Here is an 11633-nt window from a genome sequence, read left to right on the forward strand (position 1 = left end):
AGGATAAAATGAATGCCAGAAATTCCTGTCTCTTTTTCCCTTGATGATGAAAGAGTGAAGGCAAAACTTGGAGGTGTTTCTGCGAAGGTGAGTAGGTGCCCCTGATGAAAACTTGCCTCTCTGACTTAGTGTTGCTGCATTTCTTGGTATGACAGGTGTCATGAAGGCACACTTCATGAGATTCTTGGAGCTACTTGTCTGTGCCTTCTCCAAGGTCCTGGGGACCTTACACCCAGGGGCAAAATGTTCTGAGCGTGGTGAGAAGAGCCAGCACCAGCATGATCAGCTGAACCCGCCATGCTCGTCTGTATCTTTTGAACTAAGTACTGTATTAACACCACTATTACTCAACTGAGATTTGTTTATTCAAAATTCTCATATGTGGGATTATTGATAAAGGTATCTTTGAAGAGTGTTGACTTATTGTAATTAGAATCTGTTCATTTGATAACTTGAGAAGAGTCATACTTTTTTAATGTTTTGCGAACATAATATTTTTATGTTCATGAGCTTCTTGGTGACAGACCCAGGCTTGCTAACTCCACTCTACTTTTCATGATCATGTTCTCTCTTTTCAGAGAGCAGAGCTTTTCTAAGCTGAAGTGATCTCAGTTGTTTTCTTGTTGATTGTAGTGGTAGGAAAGAGAAGGAGAATGTAATAAGAGGAACGGCAGTGTTTAGCTATAACATGCAAAATGTCAAACACTGTTTTGAGAACTTTACCTACTTAACCTCCAGTAACATTCCTGTGAGGTGTTCACTTGCTGCAAAGTGTCATCTCTGACCCACTATAGTTTATCATAGCGGCTCACCTCGCTAAGGACAAGATGGACTGTGTACCCTGGGATCCACCCTGCCAGGGCAGTGTTTGTGGGGCGTGATGAGCAGTCCCTGAACCCTAGTCCTAAAATCACCTTTCCTTTCTCCCAGACTGTGTGTCTTTAGATCTGTCCATGTTCCTGACTGAGATGAAATAAAGTAGCTAATCTGGGTGCTGTGAGTCATCGGTCTCAACCATCCTGAGTTGATTTAATCCTGAATCCTCTTGCATTTAATCACTCAACTAGCAAAGGTTAATGAAGCTTTGTTTGTGCCAGATCCTTTGCTGTGCCTTGGGAAACAAAAATTTAATCAGACAGAGGTCCTGCCTTGGTACTCTCTCTACAGTTGGGTCTTTAAATGTCTGAACATAGGCCAGCTGTTGGAACCATTAACAAGTCCCACCCAGGTACCAATCTTCACATATCATACTCCTTAACTATCAGTCAGTGGTTCCTGCCTTTCCATTGGGTGATAGGAGATAAAGTGGAAGGACCACAGAACCTATAGTTTTGGGTTTGGTGCTGACTTCACTCAGGGGCCTTGCCCCAGCCTGTTAACTTAAGGAATGCCCTCTTCACATCTTTGTTCCTGAGGCTGTAGATGATGGGGTTGAGAAAGGCAGAGATGACATTGTAGAACAGGGCCAGCTTCTTGTCCCGCTCTGGAGAGGCATTGGCCCCTGGGTTCATGTACATAAACATGGCAGGTCCACAGAACATGGTGACGACAGTGATGTGGGAGGCACAAGTGGAAAAGGCCTTGAGTCGACCTTGAGCTGAGCGGATTTTCAAGATGGTGGCAAAGATGCACACATAAGAGGCCAGGATGAAGGATAGGGGTACCAGCAGAAGGATGAAGCCCAGGATGAAATCTACTCGGTCATTGAGAGATGTGTCCGCACAAGCCAGCTTCAGAACAGCAGGGACTTCACAGAAGAAGTGGTTGATTTCATTGGGGCCACAGTAAGGCAGACGCATTGTGAAGACAGTGTAGACGAGGGAACAGCTGACACCCCACAATCCACAAAATATCACCATTGCCCCACACAGCCACGGGCTCATGATAACCTTGTACCTGAGTGGGTGACAGATGGCTACATATCTATCATAGGCCATGATGGAGAATAGCCAGCCCTCAGTGATGCCCAACACCAGGAAGATGTACATCTGGGCCACGCACCCAGCATAAGAGATAGTTTTCTTCTGGGACACCAGATGCACCAACATCTGAGGTACCGTGGTAGTAACATAGCTCATGTCCAACATGGAGAGAACGCTGAGAAAGAAGTACATGGGTGTATGGAGGCGGGAGTCCAGGAATATCAAGGTGACAATGAGCCCATTGCCTGCAAGCGTGGAGAGGTAGAGGAGCAGGAAGACATTGAAGAGGATGACATTCACCTGGGAATCTCTGGAGAAACCCAGAAGGATGAATTCAGACACAAAGCTGTGGTTGTTCCAAGGGACGCCCGGCATCTTCCTTCAGCTGCAGGGAGAGAAATTGATCCATGAGTGGCCCGGCATGGGCTACATACTCACATACTATGACTATTCATGGGCTAGAAAGGCCAGTGGTTATTGGGGTACTATTTGGCACTAATAGGTTGGAGACTGAGGTCTCGCTGGAATGAGGCTAAATTTGGGGGAAGGGAGGAAAATCTACTTTGAGTTTTTTGTGCCTGTGGCCCAGATCTTTTCTCAAGACCTCCAGGGCCTCACTTCATTCCTTCTCTCAGCCCCAGCAAGGCCACCTGCTTTCCTCTCCTCCAGGGGCCATCACACATGACGTGTTGCTGAGGCTTTTCTCCTCTCATCCTGGCTGGAGAATGGGTTGATGGAAAATTGAAGATCTCCCCTCTTATTACTCCCAAAGCAATCACTCAAACCCTTTCCTTTGGTACTTTAAACTTCTGAGGTTTATATATACATGCACACACATATATAGGGCAAATTAGAAATGTGGGGAGACATACCACCCCAGAAATGTTAAACATTTAAAAAAATTTATCCATGCCTGTACTTCTTGAATTTGTCAGGAAGCATCCTCACATCTGATTTTATTTTAGATTGAGTTGCTCGTCAATGCCTCTTCTGGGTTCCTCCAGGGAAGGCTCTTCCAGTGTGATCCTAAAAGTATGATTGAGGCAAAAATGCTTTTTGGGTTGTTGTTTAAAAGCAGGTTTGGCATCTTTGGATCCCACCAGTTAGCAGCATTATCCTTACCAATGCTGACCTGCCCCTTGGCATCTCTTTCTCTGCTGGAATTGATATTTTTGATGGATTGATTCCTCGTAGTGCTCTGGGAGGTGGTGTGTTCTTGTGGAGGAGCATAGGATTTGGAATCAGAAGACCTGAGTCCAAGTCTTGGTACTTCTACTGGGTCCTGATCAAGTAGTTTAATCTGTCTGAGCCTCAGTGTTGTTCTCTGCAAAATGGTCTTAATACCTACCAGGAAGAGATTGTTTGAGAAGTAACCTATGATATGAGTGAAGTGCACTGTGAACAGCAGAGAGCAGGAGCCCAATGTTAGTCCCCATCAAATCCTCTTCTTCATAATGTCATTCATCGGTCAACAATGATTGCGCACCTATCACCTCTGTACTAGAGCTGGTGTTCTAGGCTCTGTACCAGGGGCTGGAACTACAAGGACAAAGTATATTCCCAATTCTCAAGGACCATACAGTCCCACTGGGGAAACAGGAAGAGACACAAGTGGCATTGCAATGCATTTAGCACTATATGAAAATATATACTGGCTGTCAAAACTCTGGATTAAGCACTAGGGATCCAGAAAGAAAATTCTACCTCCTAGCAGCACACACAGGGAGGAGACAGATAGTAATGAGTGGCAGTCAAGTGATAAAAACTGTGACAGGAGCAGAGCTAGGTGTCACAGGAGCTCATTAAAGGAGCACTTGGACCAGCCTTTGGGAGCTAGACTTCTTCAAGAGGACATGTGATATGAAAAGATGAGCAGGAATTAACAGAAAAAGACTCAAGGATGAATTTTACTTGCCAATGGAGTAGCAGGTGCAAATGAGCATCACCAAGGGAAAGCTTCTTGTAACCAGGGAGCCACGACAAAAAAGTCTGAGTGCAAGTTAATTTGCACAGAGTAGGAAGGAAACAATTATAAAGGCTTTGGCAGTCCTTGACAAGGAGCATGGACTTGGTCATATAGGTCATGGCAAATCACAGAGGAGTTTTAAGCTAAGAAGTAACTTTTTCAGGGTTAGGTTTTAGAAACATCAATACTTGGGTGGAAATTAGGAGAAGGCATTAGAAATTAGGAAGACCAGTTGAAGAGCATGGAGAAAAGATAGAAAGCTAGTTGAAGACAATGAAGAGAGATTAGAAAAAGGTGCAGGAAATTGAATCAACAGGACCTGGTAACAGAGATGCAGGAGGTGAGAAAGAGGACTTGAAGTATCAGGCTTGGGAGCCTAAGATGACAGCAGGACCACTTCAAGACAAAATGTGTGAAGGTGGAGGAGGAAGAGATGGGTGGGGTAGGAAATGCCTTCTAGGTGATAATAATTCTATATATGGGGTCTCCACGAGGAGCTGAAATATGGGGTCTCCACGAGGAGCTGAAATATGGGGTCTCCACGAGAAGCTGAACACCAGAGAGCTGGACATGTAGCCATAGAGCTCAGAAACATCAAAATTTGGAGAGTAATTAAGGCACTGAATGGATGAGAACTCTCAGGGACAGTTCAGAAAGCAAACAGATCCTCCAAAAATGCATCTTGGGCACATGAGTGGGGAGAGATGGAGCTTGAACAGCACCTCCCCAGAGGCAGAAGAGGGTGTGTTGCCCACCCAGGCAGCACAGCAGGGAGGAGTGCCAGAGGGTTAAACACTACAGAGAGGGCAAGAGGAATAAAAACTGCTCCCAAAATGTCACGGTGCAGAAGCTATTCTCGGCTTGGAGGTAGGAAATTTCTGTTGAGTGATGAGGGCAGAAATCAGATGTGAGTGGGTGATAAGGAGTGAAGTGGGCTGCAAAGAGGAGCGACAGCAGGGGAGGGGCGGGAGAGGGATCAAAACAGGGGAGCGGAAAAACAAAACAAAACAAAACAAAACAGGGGAGGGAATGTGTTCTTACACAAGGGGCTGTGGTGATGGTGCACGGGTGAATTGGTGACGGGAATTTTGCAGGGACTATACCTGACAGGAGAAAGCATGCACTGTGCAACAAGGAAGAAGGATGTATTCTCCTTCCAGCTCCACCTGGACCTGAAGCCTGGGCTGTTGCACGAGTCTCTTAGAAGACACCCACTCCCAGCCCCTGTTCCTTACCAGCCGCCAGAATATGGTGTAGAATTGAGGAGAGGAGGGAAGTGCAGAGGCAAGAGGGAGAGAAGAGGCAAATGAATGGGGGTTCTAGGCCCACTATGAGCTTCCTCTCTGGTCTCCCAGGGCCTGGCGAGGACTGAGCCAGAGAGGAATGCCATGACCTGAGTGGAGGCAGCTACTCTTCCCAGATGAAGGATCACAGTGGTCCCCAGTTCTAACCTCTCCTTCCAGGTCTCTGAATCCCCTGAACCTTCAAGGCTCTCCCCCCTATAACTTGTCACCCCTCCCTTATCTCTCCTGCCAGTGCCTGGCCCTGTATCCTCAGGGGCTGCAGAGAGCCAGCTCAGCTGCCTGGGCATCTTGGTGACAGCCTTCACTTCCTCCATCCACTGTTGTCCCCCTTAGCATGGAGCACACACGCAAAAGACAAGGAGGCTCGAGAGGCAGGCAAAGAGGCAGATCAATCGCGAAATAGAGAAAAACCAATGACAGAGGACAGAGGTCTGAGAGCAGAGTAGGCAGCCAGGTGTGGAGGCCCTGGTGTGGATGGGAGGAGGTGAAGGCAGCAGGGGCCCAGAAGCCAGCCAGGACAGGTGGGGAGCCTTCAGCAGGGGTGCTCTGGCGGGAGTGCCCTTCAGGCTCCCGCCTCTGCCCGTCCTCCCCTTACCTGGCACGGGGTTCAGTGAGGCATAAGCCAGCAGTCCACTGGGTCCTGCTTTAATATTCTGCTCCAGATCCTCAGGGGCCAGAAATCAGACAGCTTCTTAATGAGCCTCTGCGCAGTGGGCTTCTCCAGGCCCCAGAGCAGCTCCCCTGAGCACACATTTCACCATCCGGGCTGCCTCCCTGTGCCACACACCCAGCCCCCCTAGCCTCCCAGCCGCGCCCCTCCCCCCAGGCCTCTCCCTACCCTCTCCCAGTTCAAGGGGACAGTGTGTGGACATCAATTGGAGCAAAGGCATGGACTGGGAACTGCAAGGGCCAAGGCTGGGTGGGCATATCAAGGAAGGGTCCATGGACCATACAGAATGAACGGGTTTGGGGGAGTTAGGGTGGCAGGGAAACACTGCCCTCTGATCTCAGCACCCAGGCCCCTGCCCCACTCCCTCCATCATACTCTGCTGGGTTCTCCCTTGCACGCGTCTTGCATGTGTCCTGACGTCTTGTGACCCCAAAGATGGTGACTTCCGGCAGGGAAGGGAATGTCCCCAAGCAACTGTGAGACCCTTCATGGAACCTGGCTCAGGAGGAAGCAACTGATGAACCTCCACCTGGAATCAAGCCCCGAGCCATCAGAAGGTCTGATGTCAAGTCCGGCTCTGCCGCTTACCAGTGGGGAGGACTGTGCAGATCAGCCTCCCTGAACTTCAGTTTTCTTTGTCCTTAAAATGGGGCCGTAACATACAGGGTGCCTGTGGGGTTAAATATGACGGGCTACAGAGTAGAGGTAGCAAAGTGTGATATAGCTCATTTTATGCTCTACCTGACTCCCCAGTGTATGCCAGATGGTTGATCTGTTTTGTTTGTCCCATGAATGTTTATTTTCAAAATAAGACTCAGAGCACTGATAGTACAGCAGTGAGCATAGCTGACTTCCTAAGACTCAGAGGGATCAGGAAATACAGCTTCTTTGCCCCCCCCTTCCCACCGCCCCGCACAGGGCAGACAGCATCAGTCCCAAGGATAGAGGAGGGACAGAACCCCTGGGCTGGTAGGATGTGAGAAGTGTGAAGTAGCTTTCCTTGACTTGAAGCTTCCGTCCCTGGGGGCAAGTATGTTATTTAGAGATGGCGAATAGAGTTCTCTTATTTTTAAACTTTGGTTGGTAGTGACTGCCTGGAGGCCGAGTTGTGACAGGTTGAGCCCTGCTTTTTTTTTTTTTTTTTTTTAAAGATTTATTTATTTATTTATACAAGCACTGGGTACAGTCAGAAGCGCGGGAGGGCGAGACAATTCACCAGAGCCAGAGCGGGGAGCAGAGCAGGCAGAAGGACCGAAGTCCACTGCTGAGGGGAGCAGCGGGCAGCAGGAGAGGTCTGCGCGCCATGCGGGACCCTCCTCCGGTGGCCGGGGAGCAGCCGGGGAGCAGCCGGGGATTGAACCAGCGCCGCAGAGACTGCGGGAAGCTTCGCAACCCAGCGCTCAACCGCTGCGCCACCGGGGAGGCCTGAGCCCTGCTCTTAATTCAGTTCAATCCAACATTCACTGATGCCTACTCCGTATCACATTTTATGCAGGGATCATTGGTACAAGGGCTGTGCCCGCTATGAGCTCATCATCGGCTGAGGACTAGTGAGAACAGGTACACAGTGGTGAAGGCTGAATTGGGGCAAGCTAGGAGGACTGATAAGCTGTGGCTGGGGGCTTTTTGTAAGGGAAGCTAGATCTTGTTAAATGGAATGTATGCTAAGTTTCATCAATTGTTTTTTCAATATCCACAATATATCAAAATATATAGGCCCTTTAATCTGCTAACATAGCAAAACGGCGTGCACATCTGAGACATTTATTTCTTTCGTTAATAGGCAACACTTTAGTTAATTGATGTAAATGATGTTTTTCCATGGTTTTAGCTTGTTGAAAAAACTGTTCTTTCCCCCACTGATTTACCTCTTTTGAAGATCAGTTTATTGATAGCATATGTAAGGACTTAGCTCTAGACTTTTAATTCTACGGCAATGCTTCCTTTGTACTATTTTTACAATGCTGACCATGGAAGTGTGTATTTATTTCCGGATTCACAATTCCATATATTCTAGATACTGATTGTTTGTCAGATATGTAATTTGCAAATATTTTCTCTATCTGTGGCTTGTTTTTTAATCTCTTAACAGGGTTTTTTTAGAAAGTTCATTATATTAGTTTTTGATTTTGTGGATTTTTTTTAGTATAATGTGTAAAAAGTTGTCTTCTGGCCCTAGTTCACAAAGATTTTCTCCTATGCTTTCCCAAAAGTTTGGTAGTTTTACACTTTGCCCTTAGACATGTGATCCAGTTTTAGCCAGCATTTGGATAAGATGTATTTTTTTCTTATGTATGTTCAAAGGTTCCATCACATGTGTTGAAAACACTATCATTTCTTCATTCATTGCTTTTTCAGTTTGGCCATGCTTCTGTGACCTATTTTTGAACTATTTTAATTTATTGATATATATGTATGTCTGTTCACCAATACCATGCTGTCTTGGTATTGCTTATAATAGCCATATATCTTACAATTGGATAATGATTCTTGCAGCTTCATGTCTTTTTTCTCAAAATTACTTTAGTTCATCTAGTTACTTTACCTTTTTTTTTTGCAAACATTTTCAGGTCAGCTTATCCACATCAACAAAAATTCCTGCTGGAATTTTGACAGGAATTGCATTAAATAGTCGAAAATTTTGAGAGAACTGGCATCTTTACTATGTGGGTGTTTCAACCCAAGAACACAAAATGTCTCTTTATTTATTAACTTCTTTGACTCCTTTTATCAGTGTCTTGCAGTTCAGCACACAGATACTGTACTTGTTTTGTTGATTTATACCCAAGTTTTCATTTTTAACGGAGCTATTGCAAATAATATTATAGATAATATTAACTTCTTTTTTTAAATTTTTGTGTAGAAGAACTGGGGTGGGGTGTGTGTGTGAGAGAATTCACAAAGACAGAGAGGGTAGCAAAACAGACAGATCTACTGAAATATACTGCTGAGGAGAGCAGTGGGCAAGACAGGAGAAGTCTGCTGCACCATGTGGGTATCTGCCTGGCCGGGGATCGAACTTGTGCTGCAGTGACTGACAAAAACTTGATAGCTGAGACTTTAACTCCTGTGCCACCAGTGAGGCCCACATTTTGTTTTGTTTTTTAACATACACAGTTATGTTACCTGAAAATAGAACAGTTTTAATCCTTTCTTTGCTGTCTTCTCATTCCTTGCCGCATTGCACTGGCTAGAATGTCCAGTGCTGTTCTGAGTAGGAGCACTGGAAGAAAGCATGCTTATTTTGGTCTGATTTTAGGGGAAGACAATCTTTCACCACTCTGTGTGATTTCAGCCAGAGATTTTTTTTTTTGGTCAATGTGTTTGGTCAGAGTAAAGAAATTTCTTTTTTTCCTAGTGTGCTGAGGTTTTTTCCCCTCAAATCATGAATGAGAGAAAGAACATTCCAAACCACATGCATTTGTGCTGTACGCTAATATATTTGAAGTGACATGTGAGTCATTCTTGGTATCAGAGTCACTCAAGGTCAAGATAAGTGTTGCACTCTAAGAACTCTTTCCACGCGGTGCTTCTGAGGCCAGAGTCAAGGCTTAGTTGGTGGTGCTAAGAGTTCCAGGAGAAGAGAAATCTCACCCACCTGAAAGAATTTGGGGAACTTCCTGAAGAAGAGATCTGTGTGAGGCCTTCAAGGATGAGAAAGGAGATATTGCAACCAGTCCCAGCTCCTCAGGCCCTTGCAGGGGCTGCTCACCTGGAGAGCCTGGTACCCACCTGCCTACAGACCCCTTCCTGCTGTGGTCTCCGCTGCTCTGAGGGCTCTAAGGAGGAGCCCCATTTGTTCCAGCAGATGATCCTCACAAAATCCCAATAATGACCCCAGAGCAATTTTCCTAACAAGCCCCCAAGAAACACAATCAACACTTCTTGCTGACAATTCATTTTTCTCTGGAAAAATCAAGGCTTCTCTATTTCTCCAGGGGTCCCCTCCTCAGAGACTGCGGCCTTCAGGCAGGAAACCCTGGTGCTCAGATCCTCCTCACAGTTCCACATCACTTAGACTCATATTCTTCCAATGCTTGGAGAAGGCTGAAAGTTCTCTAGGCTGCCAACTGCCAGAATTTATCTTCTTCATATGTCTCTGTTCCAGTGTCTCCTCCAGTATTTCTCCCTCCAGCCTTCTTTCCCAAGTCCTTTTTAGCTCCCTGCTCAACTCTATCCTTCCTTAAGGCGGGCAGGGAACCAGGCAATTACACTTTTCTATGGGGATTACACTGTTGAAAACCTCGAAAGCAGTTCTCTCTGCATCCTTTCCTAATATTTCCAGTGGTCAAATTAATGCAGAAGTGTTTTGTTCTAGATGTCACCTTCATTCTAGGCTCCTATTAAGTCCAAAAACTTCAGTGAAAGTGTGCATGGGCAGACAGAGACCGGAGATCTTGTAGACCGTGCTAATCCATGGCTATTGAGTGTCCTCACTCTTTCCAATGAACTTAAGGAAAGCCCTCTTCACATCCTTGTTCCGAAGACTGTAAATGATGGGGTTAAGAAAGGCAGAGATGACATTGTAGAACAGCGCCAATTTCTTGTCCTCCTCAGGTGAGGCCTCCGAGCCAGGCCTCATGTACATGATCATGCATGGAATACAGAACATGGTGACCACAGTGATGTGGGAGGCACAGGTAGAGAAGGCCTTGATTCGTCCCTGCGTGGAGCGAATCTTTAGAATGGCCATAAAGATGCGAACATATGATGCTAAGATGAGGGATAATGGGATCAGGAGCAAGATGAAGCCCAAAATAAAGTCCACTTGATCATTAAGGGATGTGTCTGCACAGGCCAACTTCAAGACAGCAGGAATTTCACAAAAGAAGTGGTTGATCTCATTGGGACCACAGTAGGGAAGTTTCATTGCAAAGACTGTATAGATAAGGGCACAGGTGAGACCACAAAGGGCTGAACTGACTACCAGGAGTACGCACAAGGTTTGACTCATCTTGACCCCATAGTGGAGTGGAAAGCATATAGCGACATATCTGTCATAGGCCATGGCTGCAAAAATCCAGGTCTCAGTGATGCCTAAAGTCAGGAAAATGAACATCTGGACCACACACCCAACATAGGAGATGGACTTGTTCTTGCTTACTAGATGGACCAGCATCTGGGGCACTGTGGTGGTGGCATAGCTGAGGTCCAGCAGAGAGAGGATGCTGAGGAAGAAGTACATGGGCGTGTGGAGACGCGCATCTGCTCTGATCAGGGTGATGATGCACCCATTTCCTAGGACTGTAAATAAGTAGAGGAAGAAGAAGAGAAAGAAAAGGATCCAGTTGGTCCTGGGGTTTCTGGAGAAGCCCAAGAGGATAAATTCAGTTACTGAGCTGTGATTTCTCCAGCCTTGACTATGCATGGCCTTCCTTCTGAGGAAAGAAGAGAACATATGTATTCTGGAACTCTTTGCAGGCTCACTGAGAGAATGCCTCTGAGATCCACAGTTGCAGGGACCAAAGGCATCTCAGAGCTAAACAATCAAATCAACATATCTACCTCCACACCCAGGGAACATTCTATGTAAATGGGCTTATCATTTATCCAGGCAGTTAGTTGAGATTCTGTAAATACTTGTCTGCCTAACAAACTAGTTCTGTTAAAATTCAAGGACTCTGTGGGAGGAGTTGTGCATGGCAAAAGCCTTATTTTGAAAACATACACACCATAAACCCAAGTGAGGAGGGTAGGGAAATACACAGTTTTCCAGTAAATCAAAAAGTTCAAGAGCTCTCTGCAGTTTCTCAAGCCATTTCCCCCCCCCC

General features: G+C 46.3%; 2 protein-coding genes across 2 annotated transcripts; both read right to left on the reverse strand.

The window, feature by feature from the left end:
* Positions 1-1349: 1349 nt before the first annotated feature.
* LOC119236643 (olfactory receptor 13-like) lies at positions 1350-2297 on the reverse strand. The gene has a single exon (XM_037500587.1). It carries the CDS (start codon positions 2295-2297, stop codon positions 1350-1352), a length of 948 nt encoding a protein of 315 aa, XP_037356484.1.
* Positions 2298-10282: 7985 nt separating this feature from the next.
* Positions 10283-11230, reverse strand: LOC119236614 (olfactory receptor 2A5-like). Its single transcript, XM_037500552.1, has one exon. It carries the CDS (start codon positions 11228-11230, stop codon positions 10283-10285), a length of 948 nt encoding a protein of 315 aa, XP_037356449.1.
* Between the last annotated feature and the right edge of the window lie 403 nt (positions 11231-11633).

Source organism: Talpa occidentalis, unplaced genomic scaffold (assembly GCF_014898055.3).
Source record: "Talpa occidentalis isolate TD23 unplaced genomic scaffold, MPIMG_talOcc4v2.1 talOcc4.9, whole genome shotgun sequence".
Lineage (NCBI taxonomy): Eukaryota > Metazoa > Chordata > Mammalia > Eulipotyphla > Talpidae > Talpa > Talpa occidentalis.

What these genes read in the sequence shown, in the direction of transcription:
- LOC119236614 (XM_037500552.1), bottom strand. Translation starts at nt 11,230, where the DNA reads ATGCATAGTCAAGGCTGGAGAAATCACAGCTCAGTAACTGAATTTATC.
- LOC119236643 (XM_037500587.1), bottom strand. Translation starts at nt 2,297, where the DNA reads ATGCCGGGCGTCCCTTGGAACAACCACAGCTTTGTGTCTGAATTCATC.